Below are 19,833 nucleotides of genomic sequence, written 5' to 3' on the forward strand. Positions count from 1 at the left end.
GTACAGGTCTGGTTTAACTCCGTTAGTTCGCTTTTGTTTGGTTAACCTTTAGTTCTTTTGCATCGATGTTTTGTTCTCTCAGCTATTTTTGGAATGAAAAACATCTTCAGTGGAGCCGCTGTCCCGATGTTCTCTCGGTTAGGATTAGTTTATGGTTTTTGCATTAAAACACATCAGATACAAATAGTATTCAGTGCAGGAAGAGGCAGAAGATCCAGTGGACTTATTTAAAGCCTCCACCTTAATATCGTTACATAAAATGAATGTACAAATGATAATTGGATTGTAAAAGTGAAGGCAAACTAATAGCACCACAGATAATAAAAACAACAATAAAATAACAACTAAATGTTAAAAACAATCTATTTCTCATGTTGTTGTGACGATTTCTCCTTTAAAACAGTTGGGCTTGAAGGTTTTATTGCAACGCTGTTGTATTTGACTGCATTAGTTCTAGATGTACCAAAGAAACTGGAAAGAGTGTTTTTATTTTTAATTGTATTTTTAACTTCTAAAAAATAGATGCGAGTTGTAGCAGACAACGTTCTTGTTGCTCTGCGTTGTTAATGAGTGAGACACACCGGAGTTGAGGATCTGTGGGGTTTATTCTCCCAAAAGTATCATTTACAATTTAGGCATTCAGCAGACGCCTTATTCCAAAGCCACTTACAATGACCAATTACAGGGACGTTCTCCCTGGAGTGACTGAGGGCTAAGTGCCTTACTCAAGGGCACACTAGTGGTGGTGTTCCAGGCGGGATTTGAACTCGCAACCTTCCGATCATCAGCCCACCTCACTATATATTTGACCACAACAAAAACATTTTGATCTATTTGTGGCGGACGATATTTAATTGTGGCGGCCCGCCACAAACGAATCAATGTATGGGAAACACTGAATGAGTGGTGAGCGCAACAGTAAATACCTACGTTTATGTCTTGCATTCCACTTAAAGAAGACATGTTATGGAAACAAAATATTCAAAAATCTCAAATCCAACCCGTACAGGCTAAATAAATAGTTTTGCCTGATTCGACTTCAAGCGTGCATGTCCCAGTGGAAATCCGACCTCTGTAAAACCTCTTAACTGAACTCCTCCTCCCTTCCTCCAGATCATGTCTAAGCCCGGGGACCAGGTGTCGGCGGTGGGCTCCAGCGCCTCGGGGCCCGGCCGGCAGCACCAGAGCCACCCAGAGGAGACGGAGGAGGAGCTGAGGGAGCACCAGGGCCTCTCCCTGTCGCCCTCCTCCTCCTCTCCTATGTCCGCGCAGGAGACGGGGCCCCTTCGAGGGATGGTCATCAAGCAGGAGCCGCAGGACCCCCAAGAGCACGAGGAGAGAGAGAAGAGGGAGAGACTAAGAGACCAAGAGCAGGACTTCATGTTCCGACAGGTAAGGAGAGGAAGACTATAAGAGAGACACAACGATATAAAGAGATGAAAGGAAAGAGTGAAGGAAGGGAATTAAATGAGATTAGATTAGAAATACTTTATTGATTCTAAATTAGGAAATGGTTTTATCACAGCAGGATGGTAGCATAGCATTGCACAGGAGTCAAAATATATTATATATATCAACAGCAGAACAATACACAGTATATCTATATAGTATCTAAAGAATGCATGAGATAATATATACAGAATACTTTATAATGGACCAATCTATAATTAAGAATAGTACAAGACGAGGATACTCTTTACGTTAAAAAGTCTGCGAAGTAGTCGTAGTTTTCTTAAATGAAATTGAAATAAATAATATGTAAATGCTGTGAGGCAGTGTCAACAATTAAATGGAGACTAAAAATAAAAGAATGAAAACTGATCTGCTATGACATGGCATCAAACCCATCTGAGTAACATTATCTGAGTCAGGAATAATGTGCATGATTTCATTGATTTAAGTACGAATGTTTTGCTTCCACTAAGAACAAATAGTCTGTTGAGGAACAAAGCTGTGCGACAGCCACGTAACTGCAAATAACCGCAGCACGGTTTTCTTCTTCATAACTGTCAGTCAGTCCACATTGTATTTCCCATTCACCACTGTTTAAACAACGTGTTCCCTTTAGAGTTGACTTCCTGTCTGTCGTCTTCTGTCCATGTCTCTGTTGTCCAGCTCTGTCTTTAACCTCCTTCCTTCTATTGTGCTGTTTTTTCTTTTCTGGGGACAGTGTAGCCATCATAAATGCACAAGTGTGTGCCTTTCCCAAAGATAGAAATGAATATTTAAAACGCATTCCATGGTGTTGTCTGACGTTGAATTGACCAGACTTCTTTCTGCAGATTGATTTGACTGCAATCCACCGTGTAAAACATATTCCTTCAGGTTCTACGTTACTATAACTAGATATAATGGGGGAATCTTTTCTCTGCTTGTCTAAATGTGGTGATTATTTTGTAAGCAAAATCTGACAGCAGTGACAGATGGAGCGAGTACTATCTGAAACACTACACTTGCTTTCGATCCGCCTTTCTCCCCGACTGTCAATCCAGCCTGCTCTCCGGTATATTTTATTTTTTAGTCACGCAGAGAGTACTTACACACGGGTTACTTCTGGAGTATTCTTTTATGAATGGCTTAGGGCTCGTGTTCCTCCTCCATGCTACTCCCTTTAGCGCCACTCCACATAGACAATCACTTTCTCATGTTTTCAGAATTCTGGTTTTCACCCACACAAAAACCCTACTTGTACATCTCTGTCTCTGCACTGCACACAATCTGTGGCCACACACACACACACACACACACACACACACACACACACACACACACACACACACACACACACACACACACACACACACACACACACACACACACACACACACACACACACACACACACACACACACACACCCACACCATGAGGAGGACACCATGTCCTCATTTGTCTCGCCCATCCCTTCTGTCCGCTCAGCCAAATTCAATCAGGCACTCCTCTCACTGTCGCCATGGTGCCCAGTGAAAGCAGACACGCCCATCAGGGTTTAACAGAGAGGATTGCTCGGCGAGACTCTTTTGAGTGGAAAGATGAGATATTTAACTCAATGGGAAGAGCTTTTAGGCACTTATAATAAATACTGTAAAATCATTCATAAATAAAAGTACACGTGTTTTTCAATTTGAAGGCAGTTGGATGCAATTAGATCATTGTTTCTTCTAGGCTGCTCCCTTTTTATTATCATACAAATAGAATAATTATTACGTGAACTCAACTAAAGAAAATAAACAACATTGTTGTTGTTAAGTCTAGTCCTTTTTAATGTAGTTGTATGTATTGACTGATGTGCTTTTTTCCAAATACAAATCTTTACTGTATGTACAAATGTACATGTGGTATAAATAAAACAAAACAAATGTTTGCCTTGAATCTAAGAGCAAATGTTTTTTGGAAGAAATAACAAATAATTAAACTATATATTAAACTAATAATTCGCAATAAATTCAAGTTAATATAAATATAAATACATAAACAAATCGTATTAAGGGGAATCATAATAACAGGAATAAAAAACACACAAGAGATTTCAAAATAGTATAATAACCAAATGTTCAAAAGATAAGAATTGTAAGACCTATCATTTTAAATATTCAACATTACTGTACAGAACAGAAAAACACCAACATGTTACTGTGTATAACTAACTACTCATCCTATGTGTATATTTTATTATAGCAGCTTGATATTTGCGACAATCTAGTGCCATCTCCTGGCAGGAGACAGACATTGCAGTGCAGTAGTCACTGTGAACATGTGAGTGACTGTGTGTGTCTGTGTGTGTGTGTGTTTGTGTGTTTGTGTGTGTGTTTGTGTGGGCCAGCAGCAGGCTCTGCTGTTAGAGCAGCAGCGGATCCACCAGCTGAGGGACTACCAGGCCTCCATGGAGAAGGCGGGATTATCGGTCAGCTTCGCCGGACACCGCCCGCTCTCCAGGGCGCAGTCGTCCCCCGCCTCCGCCTCCTTCCCCATGGTGGTGCAGGAGCCCCCCGCCAAGCCTCGGTTCACTACAGGTCTGTTGAAAAATACAAATGATGAGGGTCTTACACCTACACACTGCGGTTTGAGTTAGGTTTTTTCTAGTGGTTTGTGCTCCTCTTACTCGGTTCCAATCCATTTGAGGAGTAAGATTTCACTTTTTTTTTAAATGTTGACCTAGTTTGTCCATAAATGTTAAATTCAAACTGTTTTTACACACATTATAAGATTAACAATGAAAACACTGAAAACATGCGTAATCATGTGCCTTGAATCCCGATCTCAATATATTTTACAATTTTTTTTATAAATAATAAAAAGGACTTGACATTTATCCCAAAAAATTCAACTAACACATTTTCAGTTAAATGAAAGCTCTTCGCGACAGTGATACAATATATAAAGGACACACGGATATTGTTTTATGGAAAATAGGATGGAAATTGCAGCCTTCATTGTTTTAGTGAAATGAACAAGGAAAAGTCCTTAGTGTTCATTTAGTCCACATGATTTGTATCTTAATCTCAGCTGTTCTTTTTATTTAGTATGAATCCTGTCTTGAATGTACTTTTCTAGTCTTTAAATTCAACCGCTCCGTCTATCTAGTCAAAACGTGTTTCATGTCAAGAAGATCTTATTTTCTGATGAAACACACAGGTTGATGAATGCACTACTTCTCTTTTCGTCATTCATACTGCATGCTGATGGTGTTCATTGACATCAATCTTCTTATCTAGTAAACAAAGCTTCTTGACGCACATTTTCATAATGGTTTTCATTAAGGGACACTGACTCACTCAGAGATCTATCATAAAGCAGAGCGGCCATGTAGGAACACTCTAATCCTGCTGATTGCAGGTCAGAGAAAGCCTTTCCTGGAACCACACAGCATGATGAGCAAACATACACTCACTGTGTGTGTGCACAAGGCTGTTACTACGTATTCTGACAGTATATACCATAACAAGTGTCATTTACTGCACAGAATCATCTAAACATGACCTTTTGTTTATGATGAAGCAGGTACAATAGACCGTAAGACTTTGATTATAGGAATCTTGTTGCGTTGAAGATATAAAATGACTGTGTGTTTTCCAGGTCTGGTGTACGACTCTTTGATGCAGAAGCACCAGTGTATGTGCGGGAACACCACCAGCCATCCAGAGCACGCCGGCCGCATCCAGAGCATCTGGTCCCGCCTGCAGGAGACAGGCCTCAGGGCGCACTGCGAGGTGAGGCCCCAGGGTGCAGCATGAGGATATCATGTTCGTTAAACTCTAGGTCAAACTGAACAGATTTGAATTGTCCTCTGCTGGAGTAACGGAGAGTCAAATAAGTAATAAGACTTCCTCCATCGCAGACGGAAAACTGGATCTGTTTGGACTGCACCTTGCAAATAAAATGAATTTTAAAAAAAGACACACTTCTGCACGTAGCACTTGTGTCTTCATGGTTTACTGTAAGTTGCTTTTTAAAAGCTTCATCTTGACACCAATCTAATGTAAATCATCTCGCCCTCCTGTATCCAGTATGCTCTTCATATCTCCATCTTCCTGTGAAATCCTGGAAAATATGTACGTTAGATTCACAGTATGATATCAGTGAAGAGATTCAAACAAACAGATGTTACCAACGTTTTAAGGTGGAATATTATCCTTTTCGATTCTTGAATGTTATTTTTGAGAGGCCACAACTAAAAGTAAAAATAGGAGAAGCACTTTAATGGTTTTATACCGATGCTACATTCAAAATATTGTGGGTTCTTTACACTGCACTATGAGCAATATTGTTATGATGTCAGTGTTGTTTCTCACTACTTAATGTACGTACACCTGTTGTGTTCCGTTTCTTTATCCTCGTTGTAAACAAATCTCTTCAACATATTGCCAGAATGAAACTGAGTGCAGGTGGTTAAAATGTCCAGATGGGGGCAGTGTGTAGCTATCTTCGCTTGACTCTTCACTTTACAAAAGAACATTACACATTTTTAGTTATGGCTTGAAAATGAACCAGTTTCCCTTCCTACTGTTATTCATAAATACATGTATACATGCAGACACCATTGACCCTACCTATCTGCACTACTTCTTCATAAAGGCCGAGCATGGACCCTGAACTAATAACATTGTGTCTCTTTCCTTTCCGTTTTCTTTGTCGACTAGGTCACATTGGATGGTTTCACTCCAGAATCTTTCCCTCTTATTTACTCACCACTCTGTTCATTTATTACATTTTTGTTAACTTTATTTTTCCTTTTCGGAAACAACATAGCAGCTTTGAAATACGTACAGTATCAAAACAAAACACAGTAGTGTGTATGTTGTCAATTTCAGTTGAATCAATACCGATTGTGATTCTCTTTGTCTGATCTTTCTCTACCTGTGTCCTCTCCAGTGTATCCGCGGCAGGAAGGCCTCACTGGAGGAGTTACAGACGGTCCACTCCGAAGCACACGTCCTGCTGTACGGAACCAACCCACTGCGGCAGAAACTGGACTGTAAGACTTACTAGAACACACACACACACAATATCCCAAAAAAGCTTATTACAATTTTGAGCTGAAGTAGCAGCTGCAATATAGATTTCTAGGCAATCTGACTGCAAATCGTGTTGTCAACCACCTGCTTAATCTAAAGTATTCTGCTTAAATGTGAAGCTGTAATGCTGAAACACACTGCTCAAAGCAGACAACACACTGTACATATCAATATTAAGTCATGTGTGTCCATTTAAGAAGGACTTATTCCTACTCTAAATCGTTAATTTGAATGCTTTAAAGCTGCAGGTCTGCAAAAGGAGTCTGCTTTAATGCTTTAAAAACCGTGTCATAAACAAATGGTCCGATCTAATAAAGTCCTGGAGGTGTTACGATAGGCGAGGAACTGCTGAAGCTTGTTAACTGGAAGTCGCGCAGGCTGCTTTGTCACTTATGCCTGGCCTTCAGTGGCTCCAAGTGCAGGTGTAGCGAGGCAGTCCTCTTTATAGGTGTGGGTTTGAGCAGAAGGGCAAACCCCAGTGGTCATCTTAGCTTTCTTCCAGCGCAGACATAAATTCCCCTCATTATACTGCTTACACAGGAGAAATACCAGATAATCCTGCACCAGGTTCAGCAGCAAACCAGGTGCGTTTGCACACGCACCACAAATAAAAATGGAGACCAAAAAGAAAGTAGAAAGCAAACTGTTAGAACATACTAACGTATTTTAGAATAAGCGGTGGCTTCCTGAGACCATAGAGCTTCAGAGGTCTGCTGTTTCACTCATGAAAACGTAACACGTGTCCAGTTGTCAACACTGAATTGGGATTAGTCAATGTTTTGAAAATAAGAGCTGGTACATTTTACATTGATAACATTTCTTCAAAAAGCCATGTACCAAGAATGCAGTTAAATTCAATGAAATGATGCTTTTTCCTTGGTTTGTATGCTGCTTTTGCACTCTTGTCTAATCCATTAAGGGTTATGTCCGACTACGTTTATCTGGCAGTTTCATTTCTGCAGTTTTTTTAAATGAATTCTTCACTTCAGATGGACATCTGTATTGGTTTTAGTTTCTTTATTGGTGTCCTTAATGGTTTATATTGTAGTCGGGGAACAGTCCTTACACCAGGTGTTGAAAGTAACTAAATACATTTACTCAAGTATTGTACTCAAGTACTTTTTTGACAAATGTTTACTTTATTCCACTTTTTACTACACTACACTTTACTACACTATACTATACTATATTACTTAACACACATGTATTAGTTACTTTGTGCATATGCAAATATGCTGATATGGTATAATGCAGTCCACATTGACGAACTAGTCAATGTATAAGTATACAAATGTTCTTTCACTTTTGATACTTGAAATACATTTCGATGCTAATAATTTTGTGTTTTTACTTACTTACTGTTATAAAGGATCCGAATACTTTTTCCAACACTGCTTACACCTTGTGTATTGACCTTGACCTTGACAAGACTGAGCTGCTCTTCCTCCCGGGAAAAGATTGTCCCACTCTTGACCTAACAATCAACATCGGCACCTCAGTTGTTTCCCCGACTCAGACTGCAAGGAATCTGGGTGTGACCCTAGATAAACAACCTGTCCTTCACTGCAAACATCGCTGCTACAACCCGTTGCTGCAGATACACGCTTTACAACATCAGGAAGATACGTCCCAGCTGACACAGAAAGCGGACTCAGGTTCTGGTCCAGGCTCTCGTCATCTCACGCCTTAGACTATACTGCAACTCCCTCCTGGCTGGTCTACCTGCATGTGCCATCCGACCTCTGCAGCTCATCCAGAATGCAGCGGCTCGTCTGGTCTTCAACCTTCCTAAATTCTCCCACCACCACTCCGCTCCTTCCGCTCCCTTCACTGGCTTCCGGTAACTGCTAGAATCCACTTCAAGACACTGTACTTGCTTACCGTGCTGCGAATGGATCTGGCCCCTTCCGACATCCAGGACATGGTTAAACCGTACACCCCAGCGCGTGCACTACGCTCTGCATCAGCCAAACGACTCGCTGCGCCCTCGCTGCGAGGGGACCCAAGTTCCCATCAGCCAAAACATGTGGGTTTGCTATCCTGGCTCCAAGATGGTGGAATGAGCTCCCCATTGACATCAGGACGGCAGAAAGCTTGCACATCTTCCGGCGCAAACTGAAAACTCATCTCTTTCGACTCCACTTCGAGCGTTAGAACTATTAACGAAGCACTTTTATACTAATAAAGGACTGGCTTATCTAAAGCCAGTTGAGTAGCACTTGAAATGTTTGGCTCTATGAAGCCTGATGTACTTATATGATTCTGTTTTCTTCAAGGTTGTGTCTTCCTGGTCGAATGTACTTATTGTAAGTCGCTTTGGATAAAAGCGTCAGCTAAATGAAATGTAATGTAATGTAATGTAATGTAATGTAGTGTATTTTACTTACTTTTTCTGACTTTTTTCTTTTAATTTTGTCTATTTTGTTTCATCATAAATGTGTCAGCTGTTAATTAAATCTTAATCTTTTGTCAAAGTTATTGCTATACTGATCCAGTTGTTTGGATTGGCATTAGGTTAATGTTTGATATTCCATGCAGTTATTTTTTTGGTCTAAAAAATTATAAACCAAGTAAAAAATTCCAAACAGACATAAAAACTAAGGTTTTTGTCATCTAGAGAACATTGTAATCTCTAGACCAAAACAAGTTCACTCATTTCCATTTTTTACAGCAACAGATCTCTAGATTCCTCCTGAGAGGATTTAATTATGAGGCCAATGCCATACTGTTTTCCCCCTTCACCTCGCCCAATTAAAGCAAGCCCCTGTATACTCTTGTTGTTAGATTAGGTCAGAAAGTCAAATGCTCAGAATCAGAGGTCATGTGCGTATTTGTGCCCATGAGTGCAGAAAGTTACCTCTTCACCTGGTGACCTTTCGCTCTTTATTTCTAATTCTCATGTTCTGTCTTCCTGCCTCAGGTTCAGTGAGCCCCATGTTTGTGAGGTTACCATGCGGAGGAGTAGGGGTAAGTTTCTTGCTTCATAAAGTCATGCTTGAGTCATTTTACAAATATTCACTGTGTAATTAAGTATTGGTAATTGTTGTGCCTGATATAACTTGGAAGTTGCCAACGTTAGTCACGCTTATCCAGTGGAAAATTGCTGTAACAGACTATTTTAACAGCTTTTTTTTTACAACATTGTGCTAATCTAATCAATACCCAACTGGCATCTGACTTTGTATGAAACTACTTCAGCTTCATGAAAAGTAGTATAACAACTGCGCCCAATCTCTCTCCTCTCTGCCCCCCTACCTAAATAATAGTCCCATTTGTTCTTGTTCCACCAAACAAACACACACACACACACAATCTGCAAACACACACAATCTGCAAACACACACACACACACAACGCCTTTCAAGGACCAGAGGCAACAAAAGCTGTAGCTTGGCTTTCCGCCTTGTTTGTAATTATAACCAGATGTTTTCACCATACGAGCTGTGTGTGTTAGTGTGTGTGTGTGCGTTGGTACGGTTGGGGGATATGTTTTTGTTTGTGTGCATAGCAGTTTGTTTGGGGATGTTTGTGTGCTAAGGCAATGATGTAGATGGTTGGAAGTGCTTTTCCAAATGGATATGCTGAAACAGTCTAGCACCCGCATGCGTGTGTTACTGTTGACTTTTTATCCATATTGTTGAGGATTTCCAATGATTAGCCCAATACACACATACCTGCAGTACATTGGCCTTTAAATTAAATCAATTACATTTTATTTCTAAAGCTCAATATCACACATTACACTTTTTTAAATAATGCTAGGTGAAAGACACAACATGTATTTTTGGGACATAAGTTGAATTCCCCCTGACAGTAAGCCTACAGGAGCAAAACTAGGGGCTGGTTCAAGGTAAGCCTGAGCCAGCCCTAAATGCAAGCTTTAACACAAAATTAAGTCTTGAAGGGGCCCTATGCATATGGAGGGTTTTCCTTTCCTGTAGTGTGTTATATTGGTTTTTGAGCATGTAAATGGTTTGCAAAGGCTAAAATCCCTGTGTTCCCTCCAGAGGGAGTTTCTCTCCCACACCCCCCACCCCTGCCAGAAACGCCTCCATTGGACTCCTTTGTTTACCTCCTTAACATAGTGACATCACTAAGTAACACTCGTGGTTCTATTGGCTAGTTCTCCAATTGGACTCCTTTGTTTACCTCCTTAACATAGTGACATCACTAGGTAACACTCGTGGTTCTATTGACTAGTTCTCCAATACATTAGGAGGCGCTTTCCCAGGAATAGTTCCGATAGTTCCTGGGATTTTTCGTTCAGAACTTTTTTTTGCAAACCTTTTCACCCCTTTGTAGTCCCCGCTAGAGAGCAGGGACTTTCCTGGAGAGAAAAAGGTTCCAATTTCTGATTGGCGAGGCGAATTGCAAACCACGCCCCGTAAAACTCTGAAAAGTTTTTGTGAAGCCGCCATTTTATTCCCTCGCATTCGCATTATTAGCATTAGCCCAGCGCACCAACGGAGAGACACTAACTTATGGCAACACAAAATAAAACGTGGGATCGGTGGAGTGATGAGGAGGTGTCGGCGCTTCTGGCGAACGCGATTTACTAGGACAGTTATGGGACTAAAGAGTTTGGCGGGACTAAGTACTGGGAACTAAGTACGGCAAAGTACTTGGTGTGAAAGCGGCTATTGTTCATGATAGATTAAGGGGCAGGAACTCTCTAAGCGGTTGACCAATCACAACAGAGCCGACCAGCTAACCAATCAGAGCAGATTGGGCTCTGGTTTCAGACAGAGGGTGAAAGAGGAGAGGCAGTATGAGAAATATATACCTTTTTGAACATTAAAGCATGTAAACCTTTCACAGTAGAGGCACAAAATACAAATATGAACCTGAACATTTACATCTCTTTAAGCCTGCTCTTTAATGTGGAGAGGATCTCAGCCGCCCGATCCCATTGTAGTTAAACTTGCTGTTTCCAGCTCCTATATTTACATGTGATCCATACCTCCACTCTCCCTCCCCCTCCCCCCCCCCCTCGAGGCTTACTGCTGCTGCTGGTGGGAACAAGAAGAGCTGGAGCCCCGCACTGCCTTGTTCTGCCCTTTATAATGGCAAATGGGGCTAAATTGTTGTCTTCCTGTCATACACACACATACAAGTCAACCCCACACACACACACATACAAGTCAACCCCACACACACACACATTTACAGAGGAAGGGGGCTGAAATTAGGCTGTCAGCCTGTGGGGAACCATCATTCCGTCATACCAGCACGTTCCCGCTCTTTTTTCTACCTACCCCTTCTCTTTCACTTGTTTTTCCTGACGAACTTGCATCTCACTCCTGGCTCGAGGTGAAACTAACATCAACATGGGAAATAATAAACCACCCAGTCTCCACATGGCGCTTTAAAGCAGCATCTGTTTGCGCTCATTAACCTGACTTGTATATATGATTCCGTTTCCCATTCACTCACTCACTTGGCTCCTCGCTTTCTCGAACGCTCAATCACCAACTCGGCTACTACACAATGTCTTTCTCTTACACCACTTTCTCCTCTCATTCTGCTCCCACAGTCACTCTCTACACCAGGGGTGTCAAAGTCATTTTAGTTCAGGGGCCACATGCACCCAAATTTGGTTTCAAGTTGGCTAGAAAATAAAAATGCATAGCATAATAACCTATAAATAACGACAACTCCAAATGGTTCCCTTTGTTTTGATGTCAAGAAGAATATTCTTAAAATGTTCACATTGAATGATATCGTTTTTTTAACAAATGTAGTCATTTTACATTAATTTCCACATCTGTGCAGTAATCCTGACACACCACCATACAAACTAAAGTGGGAACTATTAAGAAAAGAGTTTAAGTTATCCCCCTGACTCGTAACATTTCAAAATGTATACATACCCAATACACAAAAATCTGTAGTTTTTACACTTTGCAAAGTCATCCCGCGGGCCGGATTGGAACCTTTGCTGGGACGGTTTTGGCCCGTACACTTTATGTTTGACACCCCTGCTCTATACCCCCTTACAACTTTTTAAGTCTACAATAAGTGCACCACAGTTTTAATTGCATGGTCTTCTTGGCGCAACTTAAGAAAGAGCCTTTTCTTCCTCTTTGGATGCATTATGGAGTTGTCCTCCAGCCTTGATCACTGCAGACAAGAGAAACAGTCGAGTCTCTTAACACAGCGCCTGGTTAAAGGGGTGAGGGCACCAGCTGACTGACTGAAAGGCTGTCAGTGTGAATGAAAAGGCCAGCAGTCTGACGGGAGTAGGTGACTGGCAGGTTAATATATTCAAAGGAGAGCCCCCGGGGGTACATCAGAAAGCCTCGATCAGAGCTCTGGTACGGTCCGCCCAGCACATGTGTGTATGGTTCAAACACATCGACTTTCCTTTTCTTCTTCTTTTCCTTCACCAGCTTCTTCTCTCCCTGTTTATCATGCGCTCCATCTGCCTGCACTGTCTGCCATGCCTGATGGAGGGTGTGTGTGTTATCCTGTGCATAGCCCTGTTCACAATCAATCACGTAGAGTTTTGTGCTCCATTTGGCTTGTATGCATGTTGGTGTGTGTGTGGATGGGCTGTTTGTGATTGGGGCTGAGGGTCAAGCGTGCTGCAGAATAATGTGGGATGACCACTGAATGATGTCTGAACACACATATACAATCATACATACAGTAAATCTTTAATTATTATATTTACTATATAAAACAAATAAATAAATGCAGAATAGCTGTATTTGTCTTGCCTTACTTCAATTTCCATTATGTTCGTACCCAGACTTTTAATTTTTTTCTTTTTCATGTGACCTCTATTTTTTTAATTTAATTTGTCAACATATTGGCGAAATTGTGTTTCAAAACAACTCTTATCTTTTTAATTGAAAACATAACATCGATAAATGCCAGAATGAAGAGTTTGTATTGAAGAACAAGGTTATTTTACATCTGCTTCTTCGTGTTTGCAAAAAAATAAATGTTCAGAAATGATGCGGTCTGTGTGATTCAGCTTCTAAATATGTGTTACTTCCTCACAGTTTCTATTGTTTTCAGAGAACATGCCAGCAGTCCCAAAACTATTACTTTCAAAGACTCACTTTGATGTGAAATGACATAAGCCAAATGATTTCAAATGTCCTCACAGTTTTACAATCGCCGTCACACTGAAATAAACCACAATATCAAATGTCCCTCAATAAATGGAAAACAATATAAAGTTGTTTTGACTCCCTTTTTATAAATGCGGTATTAACAACGTACATAGGGTTAGTTAGGGTTAGGGTTAGCCTAACCCAACAACATAACGGAACATTTGTGTGTGTTTGCAGGTGGATAACGACACCATCTGGAATGAGGTCCATTCATCCAGCGCGGCTCGTCTGGCCGTGGGCTCCGTGGTGGAGCTGGTCTTCAAAGTAGCATCGGGAGAACTCAAGGTAAGTTGGCTTTCTCCACTCCGAAGGATCCCCAAAGTAATGGCTGAGCTATGTTTTTAGGGATTGGAGTGAGTAAAGGCTAAGTTTAAGAAACATGAAACAAAGATCAGATGAACCACTTTAAAGGGTTTTATTATGTCAGCCCCTCTTAAAACCACACCTTTAGACTTTAAATTATGTTTTTTACAATTTGTTTGAATTGTAGTAAAAACTGTGTGGTTATTTCGCCATAAGGTTTGAGGTCTTTTACCAAAAACAATGTAATAATAATAAAAATTCATTACATTTATTTAGCGCTTTTACGAATGCTCAAAGCGCTTTACATTACATTGGATAACTCACAGGAGAGCTATTTTTTTTTACAAGCTATGCATTTTCAATACTTTTTTCTTGGCTCTATATATTAATATAATAAAAAAATGGGTATTTCTTTTTTTTTATTGTGTAGATCTTTATACACTTTATTACACCTAACGCTTTGAGTCTAGCCTCTCATAGCACTAAACTATCCTTCCACACCTCCAAACACCTAGAGAAAAGCAAACCCTCCCTCCACCCTACAGTCTCGTTAGCACCTCCCAGACAGACATCCCCACCCCCCCTCCTGCTTTGCCCACCAGCCAGCCTTCCTGTGTCTGTGGTGAGGGCTGCTTACTGTTTGAACCCAGCAGGGGGGCCTGGAGCACTGGCACTGCACTCCCCACTAACAGGCCTCTTTTATAAGCATTACACCACAGACACCTGCAGAGCAGCAGTCGCACTTAGCGTTAGCTTAGCACCAACTTACTAACCACAGACTAATGACATTCCTCTGAAGGACATGAGCTCACCATATTGTTCACTATAAGTTCTTGCAATCATTACCATGAGGAAATCTAGGTCTGTTCTTCCTATATGGAACATTGCGTGATTGGAGTTTAAAAGGATTACACATCCCAGGAGGACAAACCTTGAACTTCAGTCAAACATGAAGAATGTAGGGTTAAAGTTCACAGGTATTGACTTGCCCTCAGCTTAACCTCATCTTAACACATACATGCACATGTGTACACATGCACACACATTCACACACACATGCTTACACACATACAGATGTTCCTCTGAGGATCCTCAACAGCTGAACGACCAAATTCCACCTGTGCCAACTACTCTCTGAAGTCTACACAGTGCCATAAATCTACTCATGCACACAGGACTATCACTCCAATCACTTCTATTCCCCCCTCCCTTCTATCTTAATACATTGTTAAGTATTCTCACACACCTACGTACGTACTGTATTATGCGGCTTGAGTTAACCGAGTGTCTGGATCCAGCTGAGGTAGTTGTCTTTACAATAAACTCCCGGCAGGCTGTTAATCCGCAGCAGCTGACTCAACATCATTAGTCCAGATAGCCTCGCTCCACATCAGCATGGACATCTATCTAGTGTCCCCACATAGCAGCGGGTGCCCTGCAAACTGTTGCTTGGAGTCCTGCATGTCCACGCCTTAGCAAAGATCCCCTTAAATGACCCGGAGTAAGCATATGTTTCTGTATGTGTGTTGATACGCACACTTATTGTTTACTCTACCTGTTAGAAAACATCTTGAATCTTCAACTTCAGATATGGTGGCATTTTTGAAGAATGAATTGTGATTATGTTTGGTATTGACCGACACTAGAAGGGAAGTTAAAAGATGAAATAATTGTTGCTTTACATTTTTGAGGTCCGAGGAAATGACGGAGTTGGGTCGAAAGACCTTATTGGAGCTGGAATAATTCTTCCTACTATTAATTCAAAAATTAATCGCATTTTTTAGGGCCTAAAACGAAACAGGATTTTCTTTTAACACAAAACAATTATTTTACCTTCTTGTCTTCTTCCCTTTTCTTTCTAATAACATTTGAAGTTTTCAATTATGAACTTTGCCTACTTTTGTTTCATTTTATTTTTAAATACATGAGGTCTACACTTGTCAAAATGTGCAATATAAACAAACTTGATTTTAGCAGGTTTGAGGTCATACAGAAATAACAAGGACCTTATTGGTTTATCTCCAGTAACAGTTTAACATATGTGAATGATTTTCTTTCCCTCTGACAGAATGGTTTTGCTGTAGTTCGACCACCTGGACACCATGCTGAGGAGAGCACGCCAATGTAAGTACATGAGGAAATGTAACCAGTTCATAGATAAGCTCTAGTCTGTTTTATTGCAGCCCTATTATAAATAAATTAGTATTATTACACAGCTCCTCCATGCCTTAAATGTATCCAAAATAAAAATGTCCGTAAGAACATACAGTGTCTTACGGACATTTAAGGCCCCGACCCCACGGGGACACATCCCATGGGACACATAGGGTAAAACGCAAACGAAATCGCAAAAAAGGGTTCCGTCCACACGCAATAGACACCGGAAAGTGTCTGTTCACACGAGACAGCTCCGTTTAGCGCCAACCGCTGGAGAAGCTGCAGTACATATGCCCAGCCTGTACGTGGCGCTGTAACTTCCTCCACAAAAGCAGCGAAGAAGCATGGTTGTCATGGTTGCCCTTCTGTTTATTCTCCGCGGTGGGGGCCGAGGGAACCGGGCAGAGTTTTTCGCCGGTCAACGTGAATTAAAGTTTAAATCTTCCAGACAAAATTATAAAAGTGCCGGTCAAAGGTCTTCTTTGTTATTTATTGAGCTTTAAAACAAATGAATAATGACTCTATATAATATAATAATAAAATAAACGGAGCCTCTCTTTTTCCTCCCTCTCTTCTGACAGCATCAGTGTCTGTTTCATGCAGCAGCTGATCCAGTAATGAGTGACCCGGCCGACAGTACAAATAAACATATTTATAACTAGTTTAGATAGTTTGAGAAGTAATTAAAATAGCTAAGGGTGATGATCTGACCTGAAGTGTGTGTTTTGCTCCGTTCACCGCCGCATCACAGCGGGAGGAGCTGCAGGTGAGCAGAGCTGCGTGTCTCCGTCCTGTCAGATTAGACTTCACTCGCGTTTATGTCCATATCGAGAGAAAGATAAATAATCTGAATTCAGTGTGCAGTTTACTTTGACGCGGGGGTGAGCAGCAGAGGTGGGGCTATTGCGTCATCATTATCAGAAAATTATCGTATAGGGCAGGGGTATTCAACTCAAATTCAACGAGGTCCAGTTAGAGAAAATCTCCCCATGCAAAGGTCCGGAGCTTCAAAATGTCTAACTTGCTTTATGAATTAGTGTGATATTGAAGTAGCCTGTAGCTTTATCAACGTCTGCATGTAATCAACAGCTGACTGCCAAATAAAGAAAGTACAATTCAAGAACAACAATATTTATATATATTTTGTCAATTAACATTGAACTATACAGATATACAGTAAAATACTGTGGATATGTGTAATGTTCCTCTCGGGCTGCATTTAAAAATGAAATAGAGAAAATAAATAAAATAGCTTTTGAAAATGTGTGCATCTTAAAGTGCTTAATTTTAGATACATAAAATAAAGTGTAGCAGCAGCTTGAGTTTCCCTTTTTCTTTGTTAACCGTTTCACAGCATGACTTAACAGTTTCAGCCGATTATAGAAGTCTTTACACATCATAACAATTGAACAGTTTTAAAGTTTCTCTTTCTTTCCCTCTTATATTGCAGTCCCTCACTCACTTTGTTTTATTCAGTGTGAGAATTGAGCTCGAGTTTGTCCTGCCAGGAGTTTAAATCTGTGCTGAAATGGTGTCAGGGCTAAACACACGCAGGTTGGTTAGCCTGCGCTGGAAAGATATTTATTTGTTGTGATCTCAGTTCTGACTTGAGAGGGAATGCTTGGTCAAACACTTTGTGTTTTGTCTCATAGTGGCGTTTTGGCACTTTTAATGAGCGCCACGGTCTCTGAACAAATGAGACACACTGGTTCTGTGCTCCCAGCAGGATGAACATGAATGAGTCCACTCAGGGTTAAAAGCTCTGTTCTCACTGTCCACTTTCCTCTTCTTGGAGAGCGCCATGTGTAATTATGTGTCTCTCCCTGTCTGCCGCTAACACGCCTGTTCACTCTTCGCTCCGCTTCTCTCCCTGTATCGCTAATTATTCTCTTCACTCACTTTCCTCTCCGCTTCTCTCTGCCGTGCTCTCGTCTCTTCTTCTGTGTTTCTCTCCCTGTATCGCTCACTCGTCTCTTTCGCCCCCTGTCGGCGGCGGTTAAAATAGAATCGCCCCGTCAAAATTGAAATCCCCTATTAATGAATTGATTATAGGTCCGGGTCTGTATAGGTCGGCGTCTGGGTCCGGATCCGGACCGCAGTCCGCCTGTTGCCGACCCCTGGTATAGGACGTAATAACGGAGCCGTTGGACCCCCCAGAGCATTGCGTATGCCGTTCTATCCAGCTCGGGACCCGTTATCATTACCGTAGTCGTTTACTGCCATATTCTGTCGTCCTAGTGTGGCCGAACGGTCTATATGACACGAAACTGTAACGGAAACTACCGTATGCGTCCTCGTGGGGGCGGCGCCTAAGACACTGTATGTGTCTTAAATATCACACATACAGTGTGGCATTGTATGTGTGATATACCAATTTGCATTCCATGTTGTAATAGTCCTCTGTATATCACATATTAAAGCTTCTACTTAATTATGCACAGTGGGCATTTAATGTGTTGTTCTTAAAATTAGATTTAATGGCATGACTGTATTTAAGTATAGCAGCCTCTGAAATGTCCAGATTGACCAATCAGAATTGAGTATTCTAATATGCTGTGTAATAATGACTGATAAATGCACTTGCTCTTTTGACCTATAACACTTTTACCTGTGAATTTACGTTAAGGGACAAATAAAGTATGTTCAACTACATTGAATTACTGTCCATTCTCCTTTCAGGGGCTTCTGTTACTTCAACTCAGTCGCCATAGCAGCCAAGCTGCTGCAGCAGAGACTCAACGTCAGTAAAGTCCTCATCGTGGACTGGGTGAGTTCAACATAAAACACAATGGGTCATTATTACAGAACAAGCTATTTAGAGAATGCACTCTGGTGTTGTTGCGGTGGCAGTTATTTATGTTGTGCTTTCATTAGTTTTATTTGCTTTCAGAAATGGGTAGGCAAGCTACGTTATGAGAGGATAAAAGGGCTTAAAATATTGTCTATTTAGGTCAGACGCTGTCTCTCTTTTGAAAAATGACCAAGCCTCGGTCATGTCTGCTCTTCAGCGGCTTCCCTCACTCGTCATGGCCGTTGCCAAAAGCCTTTGAAGGTCCTTTTCATTTCCTCTGTCTGTCACAGGGGAACTTTTAGTGCAGCTAGCAAACTCATTGTCATGCCCGTCCAGCCATCAGGGGACATTTTTAGGACCGCTTTATTAAAGCATTCTTGGGAAAGAGACAATGAGGTCATTCAACTGATGTTTTTTTGAATAACCTTTGAAGTGTTTTATTGAATCCTGCTGACCATCTTATTTTGATATCAGAGCAGCTGAGGTACATGTCTGTCTAGAAGTCTCTGATCATCATTCAGTTTGTCTTAGTGCACTACGAAGGTCGATTTGTCTCAATATTAATTGTGTGAACAGTTCTTATTTTTCATTTTTGAAAGGTTTTCAAAATGTACCGATTACACATTTACACACGGATTGTCGATCTGTTCAACCCAATCATCTGATGTCCTTCTGGTGACAAGTCGGCTTCTCTTATGTCTCTAGAGCTGCTCCCTCATTTTTACAGACCTCGCACACCACTCTCTGTTACATTTTCTCCTAACCCATCCCTTTTCAATGTTTCCAGGACGTCCACCATGGTAACGGTACCCAGCAGGCCTTCTACGCAGACCCCAATGTTCTCTACCTGTCGCTGCATCGCTTTGATGATGGGAACTTCTTCCCTGGCAGTGGAGCACCTGAGGAGGTGGGAAAGGACCCCCAGTCCATCTCTCTGGCTGCCTGTCT

The 19,833-nt window shown here is 41.2% G+C and overlaps 1 protein-coding gene across 1 annotated transcript in view; it reads left to right on the top strand.

Moving 5' to 3' along the window:
- The window catches only part of hdac4 (histone deacetylase 4), a 200,068-nt gene that overhangs the window by 149,244 nt on the left and 30,991 nt on the right, over positions 1–19,833 (top strand). Inside the window, exons 15-23 of the mRNA XM_034208775.1 lie at positions 1,114–1,392; positions 3,825–4,011; positions 5,075–5,208; positions 6,371–6,473; positions 9,434–9,480; positions 13,812–13,919; positions 16,006–16,061; positions 18,774–18,861; positions 19,673–19,792. Coding sequence (XP_034064666.1) covers positions 1,114–1,392; positions 3,825–4,011; positions 5,075–5,208; positions 6,371–6,473; positions 9,434–9,480; positions 13,812–13,919; positions 16,006–16,061; positions 18,774–18,861; positions 19,673–19,792 — 1,122 coding nt within the window. The remainder of the gene's footprint in view (positions 1–1,113; positions 1,393–3,824; positions 4,012–5,074; positions 5,209–6,370; positions 6,474–9,433; positions 9,481–13,811; positions 13,920–16,005; positions 16,062–18,773; positions 18,862–19,672; positions 19,793–19,833) is intronic.

Source organism: Gymnodraco acuticeps, unplaced genomic scaffold (assembly GCF_902827175.1).
Source record: "Gymnodraco acuticeps unplaced genomic scaffold, fGymAcu1.1, whole genome shotgun sequence".
In the NCBI taxonomy this organism is placed as follows: domain Eukaryota; kingdom Metazoa; phylum Chordata; class Actinopteri; order Perciformes; family Bathydraconidae; genus Gymnodraco; species Gymnodraco acuticeps.